Source organism: Scyliorhinus torazame, chromosome 1 (genome assembly GCF_047496885.1).
Source record: "Scyliorhinus torazame isolate Kashiwa2021f chromosome 1, sScyTor2.1, whole genome shotgun sequence".
Classification (NCBI taxonomy): domain Eukaryota; kingdom Metazoa; phylum Chordata; class Chondrichthyes; order Carcharhiniformes; family Scyliorhinidae; genus Scyliorhinus; species Scyliorhinus torazame.
The window spans coordinates 417,346,268-417,370,536 of NC_092707.1; the positions used below are offsets into that span (position 1 = coordinate 417,346,268).

The 24,269-nt window shown below is 51.6% G+C and overlaps 2 protein-coding genes across 2 annotated transcripts in view; one reads left to right on the forward strand and one right to left on the reverse strand.

Annotated features, from left to right (window-relative positions):
* Window positions 1-24,269, forward strand: part of LOC140424943 (E3 ubiquitin/ISG15 ligase TRIM25-like) — an 872,674-nt gene that overhangs the window by 202,893 nt on the left and 645,512 nt on the right. The gene's annotated exons all lie outside the window — the stretch shown is intronic.
* Window positions 11,235-24,269, reverse strand: part of LOC140429275 (uncharacterized) — a 151,498-nt gene continuing 138,463 nt past the window's right edge. The window contains exon 7 of the mRNA XM_072516070.1: window positions 11,235-11,351. Within this exon, the coding sequence (XP_072372171.1) occupies window positions 11,235-11,351 (117 nt within the window). The remainder of the gene's footprint in view (window positions 11,352-24,269) is intronic.

The window sequence follows — 24,269 nt, forward strand, 5'->3', positions numbered from 1 at the left end:
GCCTCGGACAGGCTGCTCACCCTTTCCCCAAGTCAGGCCCTTAAGTAGCCAATTATTGACCACAAGGGCCATTTAACGCCCAGCTTCAATTGGAGGATTTCCCACCAATGGGAGAAGCCCAAATACATTTGGGTCTCGGTTGAAAATGGGGGGGTTGGGGGGGAGGGTACCGCGGTGGGGAGGGGCCTCTATCAGAAGCCAACTTTAACATTGGGAGCACTCCCCTTAAGGACAGTTTGCTGCTGAATATTCCTGTACCTACCCCAGCCCCACGTCTCACTCAACACCCCAAAGTGCGGTCGGGGGATGGAACGGTAGGCGCCCTTGATTTTTGAGTAGCAGTGGTCAAGAGTGTTGTCGCCCCTGGTGGGACAGGAGATGTGCTGGTGGTACACTCTTGTGTACAAAGGTTATTGCCATATCACAATTAACCATTAGGTGGAGCTAGATGCAGAACTATATAAAGCACTGACTCACAGATTTCTGGAGAGGGCTGGGAGAGAGCTGGAGGAGAGCTAGAGAGAGCAGTGATGGGGAGGACGGTACAGTTATAGACCGAGTGGAGAGACTAGTGTTAGTTGAGTGCAGATTGTAGATTATTAGACTATTGTTTACTACAGGAGTAAATGGTCAAGCTTAATTAAGTAGTGTAAATAAATGTTCGCTTTGTTAATGAACTTAGCTTCTGTGATCTTTGTGAACTTTACAACATCCATCCTGAGAACAAGAATCACAGAGAACACCGCATTCCTCTGGGCCCTTTCCAAGGCCACCACATCCTTCCTTAGATATGGGGCCCAAAACTGCTCACAATACTCCAAATGGGGTCTGACCAGAGCCTTATACAGCCTCAGAAGTACATCTCTGCTCTTGTATTCTTGCCCTCTTGACATGAATGTGAACATTGCATTTGCCTTCTCAACTGCTGACTGAAGCTGCCCATTAAACTTAGCTCATTTTACACTTGGCTCCTGAGTCCCTTTGTGCTTCTGATTTCCCATTGATAAAATAGTCTCTACCTCCCTCCTTCCTATCAAAGTGCATAACCTCACACTTCCCCACATTATATTCCATCTGCCCCTGCTTCCACAATGCTACCTGTCCCTCTGCATATCATTGTATCATCTGTGGGCAGCACGGTGGTGCAGTGGTTAGCACTGCTGCCTCACGGCGCTGAGGTCCCAGGTTCAATCCCAGCTCTGGGTCACTGTCCGTGTGGAGTTTGGACTTTCTCCCCGTGTTTGCGTGGGTTTCACCCCCACAACCCAAAGATGTGCAGGGTAGGTGGATTGACCACGCTAAATTGCCCCTTAATTGGAAAAAATGAATTGGGTATTCTAAATTATTTTTAAAAATCTTTGTATCAACTGCAAACTTAGCAACAGTTCCTTCAGTTCCTTCTTCCAGATCATTAATGTATATTGTGAAAAGTTGTGGTCCCAGCACCGACCCCTGGGGCACACCACTAGTCACCGGCTGCCATCCTGAAAAAGACCCCTTTATCCCCACTCTCTGCCTTCTGCCAGTCAGCCAATCCTCTGTCCCTGGCAGTATCTTACCCTGAACACCATGGGCTCTTAACTTATTTAAAAAAAAAAAATCTTTGTTATCACAAGTATGCTTCCATTGCAATGACGTTACTGTGAAAAACCCTAATCGCCACATTTCGACGCCTGTTCGGGTACACAGAGGGAGAATTGAGAATGTCCAAATTACCGAACAGCACGTCTTTCGGGGCAAGTGGGAGGAAACCGGAGAACCCGGAAGAAACCCATGCAGACATGGGGAGAGCGTGCAGACTCCGCACAGACAGTGACCCAAGCCGGGAATCAAACCTGGAACCCTGGTGTTGGGAACCCACAGTGCTAACCACTGTGCTACCGTGCTGCCTCAACAGCCTCCTATATGGCAACTTGTCAAAGATCTTCTGGAAATGAAAATAGATCACATCCACTGGTTCTCCTTTGTCTAACTTCCCTGTTATATCCTCAAAGAACTCTAACAGATTTGTCAGACACGACCTCCCCTTGACGAAGCCGTGCCGACTCCGTCCTATTTTATCATGCACTTCCCAATACTCCGCGATCTCATCTTTAATAATGGATCCTGTCACTGGGGTTGAAACAGCGCTGGGGGATGATTCTGTTCGGGTGGGCAGTGGGACACAGGAGCCACATTTTACTGGAGGGCAGCCACTTAATGTGGTCGTTGCCAGGATGGTGATTCTATTAAAGTTAGCAGCCTGCCCGAAAGAGCGACTGACCAATCAGAGGGTGGCAGCTCAGCAGTGGCTATTTTTGGGCCTGTGCCTGGAGGATGAGGGCACATCGATGGGCGCCTGCCTTCAACCTCTGAGAACGCGTGGGCTGGGAAAATTCCAGCCTGGGAGAGTAAACTGCTGGGATCTGCTTTTCCCACTGCGCTCTTGCAGAAGGCCTTGAATCTTTGAGCTGCTAACTCGAGGCCTGAAGCTGGGGCATGGAGCACTCTGCGCTTTGCTCCTTGACACTCACATCTAATCTGGTCACAGCATTCACTTCACAAAAGTATTTTCAGAATCGCACTAACATTTATAAATACAGGAATTTAAATGGTGGGGAAGTGGCTGAAACACACAAATGCTGGAAGAATTGGAGGTGGTGAGCACGGACTGTTTAATAGCTCACCACAAGAGGAAGTGTTTTATTGCAGAAATGTATCGCTGCAGCTCTCTCTCCGTGTTTATTTTATTCTCTCACAGGATGTGGGCATTGCTGGCGAGGGCAGCATTTATTGCCCATCACCAATTGTCCCTGAGAAGGGGGTGGAGAGCTGCCCACTTGAATCGCTGCGGTCCCTGTGGTGTCGGTACACCCAGCACCGAATCACACAATCACAGAATTATTACCACACAGAAGGAGGCCATTCGGCCCTTCCTGCCTGAACCAGCTCTGCAAATGAGCATTCTGACTTAGTAACACTCTCCTGCCCCTTCCCCAGACCCTTTCCCCACAGCTATACTCAAATAAACATTGGTCAAATGAATTGTGAGCCGTGTGCCTGCTCGCTGGGCCTCAGCTTATCATAACCACATTACTGGGCGGCAATGACACACATCCTGCAAACACCCCATTGGTTCTGAATTTTACACTGTTGCTTTTGTCTTTGGTGCAACATCAAGACCTCCTTGGCCAATTGGAACAGGCGTTGGTGCAGGGTAAACCTGGCTGCCGTTGATCTGTCCCAAATACCTCACACGGTCTTGGATATTGATCCATGTCAAAAGGGAGATCCCCACTTATCACCAGTCTATTGGGAGAGGGAACTGCAGGAAGTCAATCCCAAAGGAAGAGTTTTAAGTTCAGGAATTTAAAAAGGAATCTGGAACAGATCCTGATCAGTGAAGTTAAGAGTGAGGAGCCGAGGGAAGCTCCAGGTTTAAAGTGAGAAGCAGACTTAAAGCAAATGAGTCTGTGAGAAGCCCGGGGGCCAAGGAGACAACTGACGGTCTGTAACTCCTGACACTGTGGAGCAGTGGTGTTCTGTTGGCACAGCTGAGTACCTGAGAGTGTGTGTGGAAGGCAAAGCCTGAATGCACATGGTGATCCAGGGGAGAGGAACATCAGAAGGAGAGATGGAAACCCTGGAGGTGGATCACTGTGGAAAGCACCTGAGGGAAAGCATTGGTTGGGAGAATAATAAGGGACAATAATCAACCTCATACTTTAATGTTCTCAAAACAAGCACGAAAGTGTTGAGATTGGAAACGCTCATGTGAAAGACAGTGGCAAAAGTTGCTTCAGAATGTGAGCAACATCTGGCGAGAGTTGATGAGAGATCCATAATGTGTGTTTGGATTGACATCAGTCACTTGAATTCAGAGTGTGGTGTGTCTGACCACAGGTCACCTGTTGGATCAATGGACTATGTGCTTCCTGTGAACATTAAAGTATGAGGTAGGTTATTGTACCCTATTATTCCTCATTCATATAAACAACAGAGGTGACTATGTGGGGGTAGGATCAGTAAGTTTTTGCGGATGACACAAAGATTGTCCGAGGGTTAACAGTGAGGTTGAGTGTCTCTGGTGACAGGAAGAAATAGACGCGATGGTCAAATCTCTGTCTGTGCGGAGTCTGCATGTTCTCCCCGTGTCTGCGTGGGTTTCTCCGGGTGCTCCGGTTTCCTCCCACAATTCCAGAAAGACATGCTGTTAGGTAATTTGGACATTCTGAATTCTCCCTCTGTGTACCCGAACAGGCGCTGGAGTGTGGCGACTAGGGGATTTCACAGTAACTTCACTCCAGTGGGAATGTAAGCCTACTTGTGACAGTGAAGATTATTATTATTATGGGCAGGAAAGGCTGATGAAATTTCCCCCTGAAAAGTGTCAGGTGATGCACTTTGGAAGGAGTAATGTGAGAAGGAAGTATTTAATGAATGGCCTGACACTGGGAAGTTTTGAAGAAAGAGGAGCCTTTACCCAGATCACAACTCAACTGAAAATGCGGTCTCAAAATGTTGGTACCTTAGCTCCACCCAGCAATGGCATCATCTCACCAAGCTGAAACTAATCAACTCCCCAGGGAATTCCCTTAATCAAAACAAAATTGCATTAGCCCAAGCTTTAACGGTCGTTAATTGTACCTCAGGCTCCTAAAAGCTTTGTTGTTTTTTAAACCAAGATTCTTTTAAAAACATGACTGCAGCAGTCAAACCCAGTCTAACCCAGGCTTTTAACCCGATTTCACCCAATCCCATATATCTAAAATCCTCCATTCATCCCAGACATTTCACAGCCTCATTTCACAATACAACACTGACTCCAACCATTTCTGATCAGAACCACTGCTCCCATTTCCTCAGATTCTGCTGTTTCCATTCACACCTCCCCCACGACCATTTTCAATTCTGTCTCAATTCCATTTCCTTTTGCCTTGCACCATCATCCCTTCTGACATTCAACCTCCCCCTTCTACCCTGTGACAGACTTTCCCCTTCCTCTCTCCCTGCTCCTCGTGTCCTGCCTCTGTACTCACTTCAGTCTTGTTCCATCTCTGCCGTTTTCCAGTTCTGCCGTAAGGTCATCAATCTGAAACATTGGGCAGGATTTTCCCCACCGCGGGTGGGAGACAAAGGGCTGGACTGTTCCTCATGCTGAACCTGACCCCACAGTGTGAAGCAGTCGCTCTTTGGGATTTCCAAGAGGGGGGCGGTGGCGTCTGGACTCAAGCTTGTTTTCTAATTAAACACAGTTAGCAGACTCTCAAACCTCGACAGCCGATCAGAAGGTTTCCAGCTGGGAAGTAGCAGCAGGAAGCAATGGACGATAAGGAAGAGAGAGGGCGCTCCAGCAGGATGCTGCCTCTCTCCAACCTTATCAAATCTTTCATTCAATAATGGCTTCGGCAGCCGGGGGAATGGGGGGGGGAGGTGGGGGAAATGGTTGGGGGGGAGGTGGGGGAAATGGGGGGGGGGGGAGGTGGGGGAAATGGGGGGGGGGAGGGGGGGGAAATGGGGGGGGGAATGGGGGGGGAGGTAGGGGAATGGTGGGGGGGGGGCTCTCTGCAAGGAGACCAGTGACTGTTCCTGCATCCAGGGAAGGAGGAAGAGTCTGTAGGCTGGGCTGCAGCACTGGAACCTGCATCTGCTGCTGGGAGAGTGGCTCTGGGAAACTTACAATGGCCTCAACCCGTCTGACTGAGCCTGGAGACTGCCTGCTTTGGGCAGGTGGGTTGTCTTGCCCGTCCCGGGTCACTCTCCCCAAGTCAGGATGGAGGTGGGAAGCCGGCAGGCGGGTTTCCATTTCATATCCGGCATTTTGCTTTTGGTTAAAAGCGAACAAGATCTTTTTCTTTGTCAACAGAAGGCTGAATACAAAAATATTGATGTTCCCGTGAACCACTGCAAACCAATAGTTCGAGCTCAGGTGGAGTATTGTCCAAATCTGGGCATCACACTTGAGGACGGCCACCAGGCTCTTGGAGAAGGTGCACAGATGGTTCACCCGAAAGATGCCCGGGATGAGGGACGTCAGTGATGGGCGGAGAGACTGGATGAGTTTGGATTCTTCTCCTTTGGGCAGAGCAGGAATTGAGAATCATGATGTGTTTTCCATGCAGAGGGAGGAACTGTTTCCAATGGCAGGAGGATCAATAACCAGAGAGACACTGATTTAAAATGATTGTCAAGTTGGGTTGTGATCTGGAACAGGCAGCCTGGATGGGGCATGGAGCCAGATTCAATAGTGAGTTTCAAAAAGGTGTTTGGAAAACTTCCCCAGGGGGCGAAATTACAGAGCTACGGAAAGAGATCAGGAGCTGGTGTTAATTATTGATCAATTATCCTTCATTGTAGGTGAGTGGAAAGCATCAATTGGGTTTCATTTGGGCACATACAAACTGGAACTGTGCTGGGATTGAGTTAGGAGATGTGTCCTTGTAATGCTTTACTCTGTAAATAAATGCAAGATTGAAAAAAAGTTCGCTTCCGTTTCAGCCCTCGCCAACTCGCTTTCAGAGTTAGAGCAGTGGGACTCCATGGATAGCTCTTTCCCAGAGCTCACAGCAGCATCATTGACTGAATGGCCTCTTTGTGCTTTACATTGTCCATCGGTTTATCATGTTCTTTAGTTTATCTGACAGTTTCCGCCAACATTGTCACCGCTCTTTATTTTGCTTCAGTGTATTCAGAACTTTCATACCAAAGTTTGAAATTTGGAACACACACAGGCTATTTATGTGGCCACTGAAAATCATGTGACTTTTGGCATTCTGCGCCAAGCAGTCCTGAATATCAAGCAAATACCTAATTAAATGTGGACATTCACAGGCGTCCGAGAAACTCACACATCCCTTTGTTTAAGGATGGACCGTCAACAAAAAGAACTACACCATTTCAGTCGATTCATCTTTCTGGTTGACCATAGACAAAAGACACATCAAAACTCACTGTGGGTCAGATAATGTGAATGGGTCCCCGTCAACCTATCATTTTATTGTGATGTCCCTCATCCATACCGAGACTGGATACATTTCAAAGTGTCAAATGAAGATCAGTTGCTCAGATACCGGACAGAACTCCAACGCTACTTTTTAAAGTTGTAAAACTGTGAGGAAAGAGTATTTCACCCCAGGAGTGGTTCCACTGACAAATGGGGATATGTTTAGTTAAAACAAACTTTATTATTAAACAACATTAACATCACAGAAAATAAATTACAGTTAACAGTAAATCAATTCTTAATAAAAAAGGGAAACATTTTAACTTCTAACTGATACCTTCTTCATCTCCAATTAAACAAAGCCCATTACAGGTCAAAAGCCACTTGTAAATAAAGTTTTTTTTTAAATTTAGAGTACCCAATTCATTTTTCCAATTCAGTGGCAATTTAGCATGGCCAATCCACTTGGCCTACACATATTTGGATTGTGGGGGCGAAATCCACGCAAACACGGGGGGGAATGTGCAAACTCCACACGGACAGTGACCCAGAGCACTTGTAAATAAAGTTAGCAAACATGGGGGCACTTGCTGTCCTCTGTGTAGAGAGTTGCTTCCAGCAAAAGAGAGACCCTTTCAGTTGCAAGCTGCAAGTCCTTCTGTCTTTTGAGACTCAAAGCTAAATTGCCTTCTGTAGACCTGGCTCCTCCCCTTAATTACATTATCTCTCTCCCACTAACTGGGTTATGACCATCTCACCAAAGCTAAACATGACCATCAATTATCTAAGCCCCAGGGAAACTTATTTCTAGATCCTAAAATCCACTAGCCCCATAAAGGTAAATAATTAAACAGTTATAATCAATGAATATACCACTTTTACAACATCTTAATTGCACCATTTGCAGACACAGAGTCTGCATATAAGTTAAACCAGGATTTATTAAAAATATTATTGCAACAGAATAATATATACCTTAACCCAGGCTTTCAATAACTTTACGTTGACATATATAAAATATGGTCAATATTTAAAATTGTTACATTTGTCACACAATTCAGTTTTAAACTTTAAAAAAGTATTAACTTTCTCCCAAGTGCTTTAAACAAATCCCTGATTTAAATCCTCTCTCCAAATTGATTTTTTCTTCGATCTGGTCACTGACCATTAGAAACATTGAATTGACCGAGGGGCAGTATTCAGGTCAGTGTTTCTCTGGTATGTACAGGACCTGAGTCAGCAGGACTCAGCAAATCTATAGCAGCCTAACTGAATCTACCAGTGTAATTAAACACACTGAGGGTCCAGGCTCATGGCCTGGATTTCTAATCAATGATCACATTCTTGTGTTCCAGGACAGATTGATCACATTCACTTTTATTAATTCGCCGGCAATAATAGCGGATCTCCGGTGATATTTACGTGGGAAATCAAGTCAAAGAAAGTAGGGAGGAGCCAATGCTGTGCTAGCCTCACTATCCCGGGGACAGGGTCCCAGTGCGCAGCACTGTCCTCACTATCCCAGGGACAGGGTCCCAGTGCTGTGCACTGGCCTCACTATCCAAGGGACAGGGTCCCAGTGCTGTGCACTGGCCTCACTATCCCGGGGACAGGGTCCCAGTGCTGTGCACTGGCCTCAATATCCCGGGGACAGGGTCCCAGTGCTGTGCAAGCCTCACTATCCCAGGGACTGGGGCCCAGTGCTGTGCACTGGCCTCACTATCCCGGGGACAGGGTCCCAGTGCTGTGCACTGGCCTCACTATCCCAGGGACCGGGGCCCAGTGCTGTGCACTGGCCTCACTATCCCGGGGACAGGGTCCCAGTGCTGTGCACTGGCCTCACTATCCTGGGGACAGGGTCCCAGTGCTGTGCACTGGCCTCCATGTCCCGGGGACAGGGTCCCAGTGCTGTGCACTGGCCTCACTATCCCGGGGACAGGGTCCCAGTGCTGTGCACTGGCCTCACTATCCCGGGGACCGGGGCCCAGTGCTGTGCACTGGCCTCAATATCCCGGGGACAGGGTCCCAGTGCTGTGCACTGGCCTCACTATCCTGGGGACAGGGTCCCAGTGCTGTGCACTGGCCTCACTATCCTGGGGACAGGGTCCCAGTGCTGTGCACTGGCCTCACTATCCCGGGGACAGGGTCCCAGTGCTGTGCACTGGCCTAACTAGCCCAGGGACAGGGTCCCAGTGCTGTGCACTGGCCTCAATATCCCGGGGACAGGGTCCCAGTGCTGTGCTAGCCTCACTATCCCGGGGACCGGGGCCCAGTGCTGTGCACTGGCCTCACTATCCCGGGGACAGGGTCCCAGTGCTGTGCACTGGCCTCAATATCCCGGGGACAGGGACCCAGTGCTGTGCACTGACCTCACTATCCCGGGGACAGGGTCCCAGTGCTGTGCACTGGACTCCATGTCCCGGGGACAGGGTCCCAGTGCTATGCACTGGCCTCACTATCCTGGGGACAGGGTCCCAGTGCTGTGCACTGGTCTCATTATCCCGGGGACCGGGGACCAGTGCTGTGCACTGGCCTCACTATCCCGGGGACAGGGTCCCAGTGCTGTGCACTGGCCTAACTAGCCCAGGGACAGGGTCCCAGTGCTGTGCACTGGCCTCAATATCCCGGGGACGGGGGCCCAGTGCTGTGCACTGGCCTCACTGTGCCGGGGACGGGGGCCCAGTGCTGTGCACTGGCCTCACTGTGCCGGGGACGGGGGCCCAGTGCTGTGCACTGGCCTCACTATCCCGGGGACAGGGTCCCAGTGCTGTGCACTGGCCTAACTAGCCCAGGGACAGGGTCCCAGTGCTGTGCACTGGCCTCAATATCCCGGGGACAGGGTCCCAGTGCTGTGCTAGCCTCACTATCCCGGGGACCGGGGCCCAGTGCTGTGCACTGGCCTCACTATCCTGGGGACAGGGTCCCAGTGCTGTGCACTGGCCTCCATGTCCCGGGGACAGGGTCCCAGTGCTGTGCACTGGCCTCACTATCCCGGGGACCGGGGCCCAGTGCTGTGCACTGGCCTCACTATCCCGGGGACAGGGTCCCAGAGCTGTGCTAGCCTCACTATCCCAGGGACCGGGGCCCAGTGCTGTGCACTGGCCTCACTATCCTGGGGACAGGGTCCCAGTGCTGTGCACTGGCCTAACTAGCCCAGGGACAGGGTCCCAGTGCTGTGCACTGGCCTCAATATCCCGGGGACAGGGTCCCAGTGCTGTGCTAGCCTCACTATCCCGGGGACCGGGGCCCAGTGCTGTGCACTGGCCTCACTATCCCGGGGACAGGGTCCCAGTGCTGTGCACTGGCCTCAATATCCCGGGGACAGGGACCCAGTGCTGTGCACTGACCTCACTATCCCGGGGACAGGGTCCCAGTGCTGTGCACTGGACTCCATGTCCCGGGGACAGGGTCCCAGTGCTATGCACTGGCCTCACTATCCTGGGGACAGGGTCCCAGTGCTGTGCACTGGTCTCATTATCCCGGGGACCGGGGACCAGTGCTGTGCACTGGCCTCACTATCCCGGGGACAGGGTCCCAGTGCTGTGCACTGGCCTAACTAGCCCAGGGACAGGGTCCCAGTGCTGTGCACTGGCCTCAATATCCCGGGGACGGGGGCCCAGTGCTGTGCACTGGCCTCACTGTGCCGGGGACGGGGGCCCAGTGCTGTGCACTGGCCTCACTGTGCCGGGGACGGGGGCCCAGTGCTGTGCACTGGCCTCACTATCCCGGGGACAGGGTCCCAGTGCTGTGCACTGGCCTAACTAGCCCAGGGACAGGGTCCCAGTGCTGTGCACTGGCCTCAATATCCCGGGGACAGGGTCCCAGTGCTGTGCTAGCCTCACTATCCCGGGGACCGGGGCCCAGTGCTGTGCACTGGCCTCACTATCCTGGGGACAGGGTCCCAGTGCTGTGCACTGGCCTCCATGTCCCGGGGACAGGGTCCCAGTGCTGTGCACTGGCCTCACTATCCCGGGGACCGGGGCCCAGTGCTGTGCACTGGCCTCACTATCCCGGGGACAGGGTCCCAGAGCTGTGCTAGCCTCACTATCCCAGGGACCGGGGCCCAGTGCTGTGCACTGGCCTCACTATCCTGGGGACAGGGTCCCAGTGCTGTGCATTGGCCTCAATGTCCTTGGTCTACAGTCCAAGAGGAATCGGCCCCATTGGGGGAATTCAATAATAACGGATGTAAATGATGCAGAGACTGTTGTGAAGATTTGCAGACCGTCACTTGCTGTTGGAGGTGTTAACGACGGCAAACACTGCCCTTCAGCAAAGCAGTTTGAGTTGTTAAAGAATTGATTACAAGTTACTAGGCCCGTTTAACAGCAGCGTACACTGTCGCCTCCTCGACGATCGGTGACATTGGGCGGCTGTTATTCTGACGGAAGAACTGAATATCGGCGTAAAATAATTCTGCCTCTTCCGGCTGCAACAAAATCAGATGCACAGGATATAATGTCACGAGAAAAGGCACTTGTCCCCCAACCCAAACACAGAACAAACTAACCCCCAAACTAAACACAGAGCAAACCCACCCCCAAACTCAACACAGAACAAACTAAACACAGAACAAACACCCCCCCAAGCTCAACACAGAACAAACCCACCCCAAACTAAACACACAACAAACCCACCCCCAAACTATACACAGAACAAACTCACCCCCAAACTAAACACCGAACAAACACCCCCAAACTAAACACTGAACAAATCCACCCCCAAACTAAACACAGAACAAACTCACCCCCAAACTAAACACAGAACAAACCCACCCCCAAACTAAACACAGAACAAACCCACCCCCAAACTATACACAGAACAAACTCACCCCCAAACTAAACACCGAACAAACACCCCCAAACTAAACACTGAACAAACCCACCCCCAAACTAAACACAGAACAAACCCACCCCCAAACTATACACAGAACAATCCCACCCCCAAACTAAACACAGAACAAACTCACCCCCAAACTAAACACAGAACAAATCCACCCCCAAACTAAACACAGAACAAACTCACCCCCAAACTAAACACTGAACAAACCCACCCCCAAACTAAACACAGAACAAACCCACCCCCAAACTAAACTCAGAACAAACCCACCCCCAAAGTAAACACAGAACAAACCCACCCCCCAAATTAAACATAGAACAAACCAACCCACAAACTAAACACAGAACAAACCCACCCCAAACTAAACACAGAACAAACCCACCCCCAAACTAAACACAGAACAAACCCACCCCCAAACTATACACAGAACAAACCCACCCCCAAACTAAACACAGAACAAACACCCCCCCAAACTAAACACAGAACAAACCCACCCCAAACTAAACACAGAACAAACCCACCCCCAAACTATACACAGAACAAACCCACCCCAAACTAAACACAGAACAAACCCACCCCCAAACTAAACACCGAACAAACCCACCCCCAAACTGTACACAGAACAAACCCACCCCCAAATTAAACACAGAACTAACCCACCCCCAAACTAAACACAGAACCAACCCACCCCCAAACTAAACACAGAACAAACCCACCCCAAACTAAACACAGAACAAACCCACCCCCAAACCAAACACAGAACCAACCCACTCCCAAACTAAACACAGAACAAACCCACCCCCAAACTAAACACAGAACAAACCCACCCCCAATCTAAACACAGAACAAACCCACCCCAAACTAAACACAGAACAAACCCACCCCCAAACTAAACACAGAACAAACCCACCCCCAAACTAAACACAGAACAAACCCACCCCCAAACTAAACACAGGACAAACCCACCCCCAAACTAAACACAGAACAAACCCACCCCAAACTAAACATAGAACAAACCCACCCCCAAACTAAACACAGAACAAACCTACCCCCAAACTAAACACAGAACAAACCCACCCCCAATCTAAACACAGAACAAACCCACCCCCAAACTAAACACAGAACAAACCCTCCCCCCAAACTAAACACAGAACAAACCCACCCCCAAACTAAACACAGAACAAACCCACCCCCAAACTAAACACAGACAAACCCACCCCCAAACTAAACACAGAACAAACTCACCCCCAAACTAAAAACTGAACAAATCCACCCCCAAACTAAACACAGAACAAACTCACCCCCAAACTAAACACAGAACAAACCCACCCCCAAACTAAACACAGAACAAACCCACCCCCAAGCTAAACACTGAACAAACCCACCCCCAAACTAAACACAGACAAACCCACCCCCAAACTAAACACAGAACAAACTCACCCCCAAACTAAACACTGAACAAATCCACCCCCAAACTAAACACAGAACAAACTCACCCCCAAACTAAACACAGAACAAACCCACCCCCAAACTAAACACAGAACAAACCCACCCCCAAACTATACACAGAACAAACTCACCCCCAAACTAAACACCGAACAAACACCCCCAAACTAAACACTGAACAAATCCACCCCCAAACTAAACACAGAACAAACTCACCCCCAAACTAAACACAGAACAAATCCACCCCCAAACTAAACACAGAACAAACTCACCCCCAAACTAAACACTGAACAAACCCACCCCCAAACTAAACACAGAACAAACCCACCCCCCAAATTAAACATAGAACAAACCAACCCACAAACTAAACACAGAACAAACCAACCCCCAAACTAAACACAGAACAAACCCACCCCCAAACTAAACACAGAACAAACCCACCCCCAAACTAAACACAGAACAAACCCACCCCCAAACTAAACACAGAACAAACTCACCCCCAAACTAAACACAGAACAAATCCACCCCCAAACTATACACAGAACAAACCCACCCCCAAACTAAACACAGAACAAACACCCCCCAAACTAAACACAGAACAAACCCACCCCCAAACAATACACAGAACAAACCCACCCCCAAACTAAAAACAGAACAAACCCACCCCCAATCTAAACACAGAACAAACCCACCCCCAAACTAAACACAGAACAAACCCCCCAAACTAAACACAGAACAAACCAACCCCCAAACTAAAAACAGAACAAACCCACCCCCCAAATTAAACATAGAACAAACCCACCCCCAAACTGTACACAGAACAAACCCACCCCCAAACTAAACACAGAACTAACCCACCCCCAAACCAAACACAGAACCAACCCACTCCCAAACTAAACACTGAACAAACCCACCCCCAAACTAAACACAGAACAAACCCACCCCCAAACTAAACACAGAACCAACCCACCCCCAATCTAAACACAGAACAAACCCACCCCCAAACTAAACACAGAACCAACCCACCCCCAAACTAAACACAGAACAAACCCACCCCCAAACTAAACACAGAACAAACCCACCCCAAACTAAACACAGAACAAACCCACCCCCAAACTAAACACAGAACAAACCCACCCCCAAACTAAACACAGAACAAACCCACCCCCAAACTAAACACAGAACAAACCCACCCCCAAACTAAACACAGAACAAACCCCCCAAACTAAACACAGAACAAACCAACCCCCAAACTAAAAACAGAACAAACCCACCCCCCAAATTAAACATAGAACAAACCCACCCCCAAACTGTACACAGAACAAACCCACCCCCAAACTAAACACAGAACTAACCCACCCCCAAACCAAACACAGAACCAACCCACTCCCAAACTAAACACTGAACAAACCCACCCCCAAACTAAACACAGAACAAACCCACCCCCAAACTAAACACAGAACCAACCCACCCCCAATCTAAACACAGAACAAACCCACCCCCAAACTAAACACAGAACCAACCCACCCCCAAACTAAACACAGAACAAACCCACCCCCAAACTAAACACAGAACAAACCCACCCCAAACTAAACACAGAACAAACCCACCCCCAAACTAAACACAGAACAAACCCACCCCCAAACTAAACACAGAACAAACCCACCCCCAAACTAAACACAGAACAAACCCACCCCCAAACTAAACACAGAACAAACCCACCCCCAAACTAAACACAGAACAAACCCACCCCCAAACTAAACACAGAACAAACTCACCCCCAAACTAAACACTGAACAAACCCACCCCCAAACTAAACACAGAACAACCCCCTCCCCCAAGCTCAGTGTTCAGTTGTGTGGTTGTTTCTGACCGGTGTGGGTGTGATGGGCCGAAGGGCCTTCTCTGTGCTTTGGGCGTCTGTGACTCTAACTGATCTGGGACTTCATACATCCGAGTGAGTGAAGTGCGGGAGGGACAGAGGGCCACCCGGTTAATGGGGAACTGGAGAGGGATTGAGCTCCGCATTTTCCATCCTAACAATTAGCTTTTGTTCAGCAAGAGAATGTTCGAGAACCACCTTGTGTACACAGAGTGGAGACACATATCGACACGGTCTCCGATTGGGACAATTGAAAGGACTGTGCGGCCTGCTGCAGTTCCGATGTTACACCCCCTCCCCCACCTGCCAAATTTAGGGTGCGACCTATTGACCTCGCCGTGCCCGACCCGGGACCTGACAAATCTGGTGAGGAGCCTCTTGTGAGATTTACCAGCCTTGTCACGCCTCACGAGATCTCACGGGGCATTGCGACCGGGATCCCCCGCATTGAGGTCAGGATTCAGATTTGGATATCCAAGTGAGCACTTAGTCTCACTGGAATCTGTCCACGCTGGATCGACCCAGTGCCCGGCATCGAACAACATCGCCTCGGAGACCCGGAGCGGGGCCGTTTAGCACTGGTTTCCACAAACGTGGACAGGCGTATCGGCACTTGGAGAAGGGGGAGGGTCTCCCAAGCGATCCGGGGACCCTCGGTGGCTGGTCTCTGGGCAGGGTGTTACCCTGGCACTCCCAATTGTACCCAGTATCAAGGCACTGCCAGCCTGTCACCTTGGCAATTCCACCCGGTTGCCACTCTGGCAATGACACCTGGGAGTCACTCTGGCAGTGACACCTGGGAGTCACTCTGGCAATGACACCTGGGAGTCACTCTGGCAGTGACACCTGGGAGTCACTCTGGCAGTGACACCTGGAGCAACTCTGGCACTGACACCTGGGAGTCACTCTGGCAGTGACACCTGGGAGTCACTCTGGCAGTGACACCTGGAGCAACTCTGGCACTGACACCTGGGAGTCACTCTGGCAGTGACACCTGGGAGTCACTCTGGCAGTGACACCTGGGAGTCACTCTGGCAATGCCCCAGTGCCCCAGTGGCATGGCCAGGCTGGCAGGGGCGCTGCCAGGGAGCCAAACCTCCAGTGCCAAGGTGCCCAGGTGGCATCTTACCCATGCTGGGTATCAGGCCCGGGGGTGCCCTGTCCTTATGAGGTGGGGTGCGGGGGGACTCAATGACCCACTAATTGGTAAGTTGGGGCGTGGGGGTTGCAGTGGGGCGGAGCTCGTTAGTGCAGAAAATGGGACTAAGTGGGTCCGCGGTGTGGCCTCCTCGCCGAGACCCAGAAATGAAGCAGAGTCTCGTTTAATAGCGGGGTCACATCCCAGGGTCCCGTTTAATAGCGGGGTCACGTACCAGGGTCCCGTTTAATAGCGGGGTCACGTCCCAGGGTCCCGTTTAATAGCGGGGTCAAGTCCCAGGGTCCCGTTTAATAGCGGGGTCAAGTCCCAGGGTCCCGTTTAATAGCGGGGTCACGTCCCAGGGTCCCGTTTATTAGCGGGGTCACGTCCCAGGGTCCCGTTTAATAACGGGGTCACGTCCCAGGGTCCCGTTTAATAGCGGGGTCACATCCCAGGGTCCCGTTTAATAGCGGGGTCACATCCCAGGGTCCCGTTTAATAGCGGGCTCACGTCCCAGGGTCCCGTTTAATAGCGGGGTCACATCCCAGGGTCTCGTTTAATAGCGGGGTCACGCCCCAGGGTCCCGTTTAATAGCGGGGTCAAGTCCCAGGGTCCCGTTTAATCGCGGGGTCAAGTCCCAGGGTCCCGTTTAATAGCGGGGTCACGTCCCAGGGTCCCGTTTATTAGCGGGGTCACGTCCCAGGGTCCCGTTTAATAACGGGGTCACGTCCCAGGGTCCCGTTTAATAGCGGGGTAACATCCCAGGGTCTCGTTTAATAGCGGGGTCACGTCCCAGGGTCCCGTTTAATAGCGGGGTCACATCCCAGGGTCTCGTTTAATAGCGGGGTCACGTCCCAGGGTCCCGTTTAAAAGCGGGGTCACGCCCCAGGGTCCCGTTTAATAGCGGGGTAACATCCCAGGGTCTCGTTTAATAGCGGGGTCACGCCCCAGGGTCCCGTTTAATAGCGGGGTCACATCCCAGGGTCTCGTTTAATAGCGGGGTCACGTCCCAGGGTCCCGTTTAATAGCGGGGTCACGCCCCAGGGTCCCGTTTAATAGCGGGGTAACATCCCAGGGTCTCGTTTAATAGCGGGGTCACGCCCCAGGGTCCCGTTTAATAGCGGGGTCACGTCCCAGGGTCCCGTTTAATAGCGGGGTCACGCCCCAGGGTCCCGTTTAATAGCGGGGTCACGTCCCAGGGTCCCGTTTAATAGCGGGGTCACGTCCCAGGGTCCCGTTTAATAGTGGGGTCACGTCCCAGGGTCCCGTTTAATAGCGGGGTCACGTCCCAGGGTTTAATAACTGGCAGAGCAGAGAAATCCCCGGCTGAATGAGCCCGACACGGGGCTCTGTTTCATTTCCATTAAATCCCATCTTAATGATTCTCTCCGCCCGACACACCTTAAACTGTAACAAGAACAGGAAATGCTGGAAAACCTCAGCAGGTCTGGCAGCAGCTGTGGAGAGAGACGGAATTCACGTTCGATTTCTTCAGAATCATTGTGAATTTGAAACGTTAATTCCGTTTCTCTGTCCACAGATGCTGCCAGACCTGCTGAGTTTCTGCAGCATTTAACGTTCTTATTTCAGATTTGCAGCGTCTGTCCTGTTTTGTTTTTAGTTCCAGGGGGAAGAGTGGTGGGATGTGGCTGCAGGAAGCTGTGCTGATATTTGGGATCTGTTCCCCAGTCAGAGTCAGCTCCTTCAGAATGGGGACGGCAGATATGGAACTGATCAAACTCTGGTGTGTGGAGTTAAAGAGAAGGAAAGATCTCCAATCAGCAGCATGAGATCTGTGGAAAAGTCCTTATCTCAGCAGAGGTTGAAGCTTCCTCTTTGTTATTCGGCATTTTACCTGGAATAAAACAAGAATTTTGAGGTGATTCTCGCTGCTGATGTGATTGATAATCAGAGAGAAAGTGGAGTGTGTGGGAAGCGTGGAGATGTGTGGCCTCCTATAGCAGCTGGCAAAATGGCTACTGTACAGGGAGCACACATATTTATACTCCGCCTACTGGGTGGAGCCAGCAGGCAGGGACTATCCTCGTACCTGTAGTGCAGGGCCTTACCACACATCAACTAATATATACATCAGTGGTGACTACCACAAGAACTCTAACAGATTTGTCAGACATGACCTCCCCTTGACGAAGCCGTCCTCACTCAGCCCTATTCTATCATGTGCATCCAAGTACTCCATGATCTCATCTTTAATAATGGACTCTAAAAGCTGACCAATGACCGAAGTCAGGCAAACCGGCCAATAATTTCCCGTCTTGTGCCTCCCTACCTTCTTAGTGAGGGAGTGCTGCACTGTCAGAGGGTCAGCCCTGAGGGAGTGCGCACTGTCAGAGGGTCAGCCCTGAGGGAGTGCTGCACTGTCAGAGGGTCAGTACTGAGGGAGTGCTGCACTGTCAGAGGGTCAGTACTGAGGGAGTGCTGCACTGTCAGAGGGTCAGTACTGAGGAAGTGCCGCACTGTCAGAGGTTCAGTACTGAGGGAGTGCTGCACTGTCAGAGGGTCAGTACTGAGGGAGTGCTGCAATGTCAGAGGGTCAGTACTGAGGGAGCGCTGCACTGTCAGATGGTCAGTACTGAGGGAGTGCTGCACTGTCAGAGGGTCAATCCTGAGGGAGTGCGCACTGTCAGAGGATCAGTACTGAGGGAGTGCGCACTGTCAGAGGGTCAGTACTGAGGGAGCGCTGCACTGTCAGAGGGTCAGTACTGAGCGAGTGTTGCACTGTCAGAGGGTCAGTACTGAGGGAGTGCTGCACTGTCAGAGGGTCAGTACTGAGGGAGTGCTGCACTGTCAGAGGGTCAATACTGATGGAGTGCTGCACTGTCAGAGGGTCAGCCCTGAGGGAGTGCTGCACTGTCAGAGGGTCAGTACTGAGGGTGTGCTGCACTGTCAGAGGGTCAGTACTGAGGGAGTGCTGCACTGTCAGAGGGTCAGTACTGAGGGAGTGCCGCACTGTCAGAGGGTCAGTACTGAGGGGGTGCTGCACTGTCAGAGGGTCAGTACTGAGGGAGTGCTGCACTGTCAGAGGGTCAGTATTGAGGGTGTGCTGCACTGTCAGAGGGTCAGTACTGAGGGAGTGCTGCACTGTCAGAGGGTCAGTACTGAGGGAGTGCCGCACTGTCAGAGGGTCAATCCTGAGGGAGTGCGCACTGTCAGAGGATCAGTAATGAGGGAGTGCGCACTGTCAGAGGGTCAGTACTGAGGGAGCGCTGCACTGTCAGAGGGTCAGTACTGAGCGAGTGTTGCACTGTCAGAGGGTCAGTACTGAGGGAGTGCTGCACTGTCAGAGGGTCAGTACTGAGGGAGTGCTGCACTGTCAGAGGGTCAATACTGATGGAGTGCTGCACTGTCATAGGGTCAGCCCTGAGGGAGTGCTGCACTGTCAGAGGGTCAGTACTGAGGGTGTGCTGCACTGTCAGAGGGTCAGTACTGAGGGAGTGCTGCACTGTCAGAGGGTCAGTACTGAGGGAGTGCCGCACTGTCAGAGGGTCAGTACTGAGGGGGTGCTGCACTGTCAGAGGGTCAGTACTGAGGGAGTGCTGCACTGTCAGAGGGTCAGTATTGAGGGTGTGCTGCACTGTCAGAGGGTCAGTACTGAGGGAGTGCTGCAATGTCAGAGGGTCAGTACTGAGGGAGTGCCGCACTGTCAGAGGGTCAGTACTGAGGGAGTGCTGCACTGTCAGAGAGTCAGTACTGAGGGAGTGCTGCACTGTCAGAGGGTCAGTACTGAGGGAGTGCTGCACTGTCAGAGGGTCAGTACTGAGGGAGTGCTGCACTGTCAGAGGGTCAGTACTGAGGGAGTGCTGCACTGACAGAGGGTCAGTACTGAGGGAGTGCTGCACTGTCAGAGGGTCAATACTGAGGGAGTGCCGCACTGTCAGAGGGTCAGTAATGAGGGAGTGCCGCACTGTCTGAGGGTCAGTACTGAGGGAGTGCTGCACTGTCAGAGGGTCATTACTGGGGGAGTGCTGCACTGCCAGAGGGTCAGTACTGAGGGAGTGGCGCACTGGCAGTGGGTCAGTGCTGAGGGAGTGCCGCACTGTCAGAGGGTCAGTACTGAGGGAGTGCTGCACTGTCAGAGGGTCAGTACTGAGGGAGTGCAGCACTGTGAGTCGGAGCATTACTCTGTGGCTAAACGTCCCTGCAGGAGAGAGGGAGCATTACTCTGCAGGAGAGTGTGAGTGTTACTCTGCAGGAGAGCGGGAGCATTACTCAGCAGGAGAGTGGGAGTATTACTCTGCAGGAGAGGGGGAGTATTACTCTGCAGGAGAGTGGGAGCATTACTCTGCAGGAGAGAGGGAGTATTACTCTGGAGGAGAGAGGGAGCATTACTCTGCAGGACAGTGGGAGCATTACCCTGCAGGAGAGAGGGAGTATTACTCTGCAGGAGAGTGGGAGTATTACTCTGCAGGAGAGAGTGAGCATTACTCTGCAGGAGAGAGGGAGCATTACTGTGCAGGAGAGAGGTAGCATTACTCTGCAGAAGAGAAGGAGCATTACTCTGCAGGAGAGAGGGAGCATTACTCTGCTGGAGAGTGGGAGCATTACCCTGCAGGAGAGAGGGAGCATTACTCTGCAGGAGAGAGGGAGTATTACTCTGCAGGAGAGAAGGAGCATTACTCTGCAGGAGAGAAGGAGCATTACTCTGCAGGAGAGAGGGAGCATTACTCTGCAGGAGAGTGGGAGCATTACCCTGCAGGAGAGAGGGAGCATTACTCTGCAGGAGAGCGGGAGCATTTCTCTGCAGGAGAGAAGGAGCATTACTCTGCAGGAGAGAGGGAACATTACTCTGCAGGACAGTGGGAGCATTACCCTGCAGGAGAGAGGGAGCATTACTCTGCAGGAGAGAGGGAGTATTACTCTGCAGGAGAGAAGGAGCATTACTCTGCAGGAGAGAGGGAGCATTACTCTGCAGGGGAGTGAGAGCATTACCCTGCAGGAGAGAGGGAGCATTACTCTGCAGAAGAGAGGGAGCATTACTCTGCAGGAGAGAGGGAACATTACTCTGCAGGAGAGTGGGGGAGCATTACTCTGCAGGAGAGAGGGAGTATTACTCTGCAGGTGAGAGGGAGCATTACTCTGCAGGAGAGAGGGGGCATTACTCTGCAGGAGAGAGGGAGCATTACTCTGCAGAAGAGAGGGAGCATTACTCTGCAGGAGAGAGGGAACATTACTCTGCAGGAGAGTGGGGGAGCATTACTCTGCAGGAGAGAGGGAGTATTACTCTGCAGGAGAGAGGGAGCATTACTCTGCAGGAGAGAGGGAGCATTACTCTGCAGGAGAGAGGGTGCATTACTCTGCAGGAGAGAGGGAGTATTATTCTGCAGGAGAGAGGGAGCATTACTCTGCAGGAGAGAGGGAGCATTACTCTGCAGGAGAGAGGGAACATTACTCTGCAGGAGAGAGGGAGTATTTCTCTGCAGGAGAGAGGGAGTATTACTCTGCAGGAGAGAGGGAGTATTACTCTGCAGGAGAGTGGGAGCATTACTCTGCAGGAGAGAGGGAGTATTACTCTGCAGGAGAGAGGGAGCATTACTCTGCAGGAGAGTTGGAGCATTACTCTGCAGGAGAGAGGGAGCATTACTCTGCAGGAGAGTGGGGGAGCATTAATCTGCAGGAGAGAGGGAGAATTAATCTGCAGGAGAGGGGGAGCATTACTCTGCAGGAGAGAGGGAGCATTACTCTGCAGGAGAGAGGGAGCATTACTCTGCTGGAGAGAGGTAGCATTACTCTGCAGAAGAGAGGGAGCATTACTCTGCAGGAGAGAGGGATCATTACTCTGCAGGAGAGTGGGGGAGCATTACTCTGCAGGAGAGAGGGAGTATTACTCTGCAGGAGAGAGGGAGCATTACTCTGCAGGAGAGAGGGAGCATTACTCTGCAGGAGAGAGGGTGCATTACTCTGCAGGAGAGAGGGAGTATTATTCTGCAGGAGAGAGGGAGCATTACTCTGCAGGAGAGAGGGAGCATTACTCTGCAGGAGAGAGGGAACATTACTCTGCAGGAGAGAGGGAGTATTTCTCTGCAGGAGAGAGGGAGTATTACTCTGCAGGAGAGAGGGAGTATTACTCTGCAGGAGAGTGGGAGCATTATTCTGCAGGAGAGAGGGAGTATTACTCTGCAGGAGAGAGAGGGCATTACTCTGCAGGAGAGTGGGAGCATTACTCTGCAGGAGAGAGGGAGCATTACTCTGCAGGAGAGTGGGGGAGCATTACTCTGCAGGAGAGAGGGAGAATTACTCTGCAGGAGAGGGGGAGCATTACTCTGCAGGAGAGAGGGAGTATTACTCTGCAGGAGAGAGGGAGTATTACTCTGCAGGAGATTGGGAGCATTATTCTGCAGGAGAGAGGGAGTATTACTCTGCAGGAGAGAGGGAGCATTACTCTGCAGGACAGTGGGAGCATTCCTCTGCAGGAGAGAGGGAGCATTACTCTGCAGGAGAGTGGGGGAGCATTACTCTGCAGGTGAGAGGGAGAATTAATCTGTAGGAGAGGGGGAGCATAACTCTGCAGGAGAGAGGGAGCATTACTCTGCAGGAGAGAGGGAGCATTACTCTGCAGGAGAGAGGGAGCATTACTCTGCAGAAGAGAGGGAGCATTACTCTGCAGGAGAGAGGGATCAAAACTCTGCAGGAGAGTGGGGGAGCATTACTCTGCAGGAGAGAGGGAGACTTACTCTGCAGGAGAGAGGGAGCATTACTCTGCAGGAGAGAGGGAGCATTACTCTGCTGGAGAGAGGGTGCATTACTCTGCAGGAGAGAGGGAGTATAATTCTGCAGGAGAGAGGGAGCATTACTCTGCAGGAGGGAGCATTACTCTGCAGGAGAGAGTGAACATTACTCTGCAGGAGAGAGGGAGTATTTCTCTGCAGGAGAGAGGGAGTATTACTCTGCAGGAGAGAGGGAGCATTACTCTGCAGGAGAGTGGGAGCATTACTCTGCAGGAGAGAGGGAGCATTACTCTGCAGGAGAGTGGGGGAGCATTACTCTTCAGGAGAGAGGGAGAATTACTCTGCAGGAGAGCGGGAGCATTACTCAGCAGGAGAGTGGGAGTATTACTCTGCAGGAGAGGGGGAGTATTACTCTGCAGGAGAGTGGGAGCATTACTCTGCAGGAGAGAGGGAGTATTACTCTGGAGGAGAGAGGGAGCATTACTCTGCAGGACAGTGGGAGCATTACCCTGCAGGAGAGAGGGAGTATTACTCTGCAGGAGAGTGGGAGTATTACTCTGCAGGAGAGAGTGAGCATTACTCTGCAGGAGAGAGGGAGCATTACTGTGCAGGAGAGAGGTAGCATTACTCTGCAGAAGAGAAGGAGCATTACTCTGCAGGAGAGAGGGAGCATTACTCTGCTGGAGAGTGGGAGCATTACCCTGCAGGAGAGAGGGAGCATTACTCTGCAGGAGAGAGGGAGTATTACTCTGCAGGAGAGAAGGAGCATTACTCTGCAGGAGAGAAGGAGCATTACTCTGCAGGAGAGAGGGAGCATTACTCTGCAGGAGAGTGGGAGCATTACCCTGCAGGAGAGAGGGAGCATTACTCTGCAGGAGAGCGGGAGCATTTCTCTGCAGGAGAGAAGGAGCATTACTCTGCAGGAGAGAGGGAACATTACTCTGCAGGAGAGTGGGAGCATTACCCTGCAGGAGAGAGGGAGCAATACTCTGCAGGAGAGAGGGAGTATTACTCTGCAGGAGAGAAGGAGCATTACTCTGCAGGAGAGAGGGAGCATTACTCTGCAGGAGAGTGAGAGCATTACCCTGCAGGAGAGAGGGAGCATTACTCTGCAGGAGAGAGAGAGCATTACTCTGCAGGAGAGAGGGAGCATCACTCTGCAGGTGAGAGGGAGCATTACTCTGCAGGAGAGAGGGGGCATTACTCTGCAGGAGAGAGGGAGCATTACTCTGCAGAAGAGAGGGAGCATTACTCTGCAGGAGAGAGGGAACATTACTCTGCAGGAGAGTGGGGGAGCATTACTCTGCAGGAGAGAGGGAGTAGTACTCTGCAGGAGAGAGGGAGCATTACTCTGCA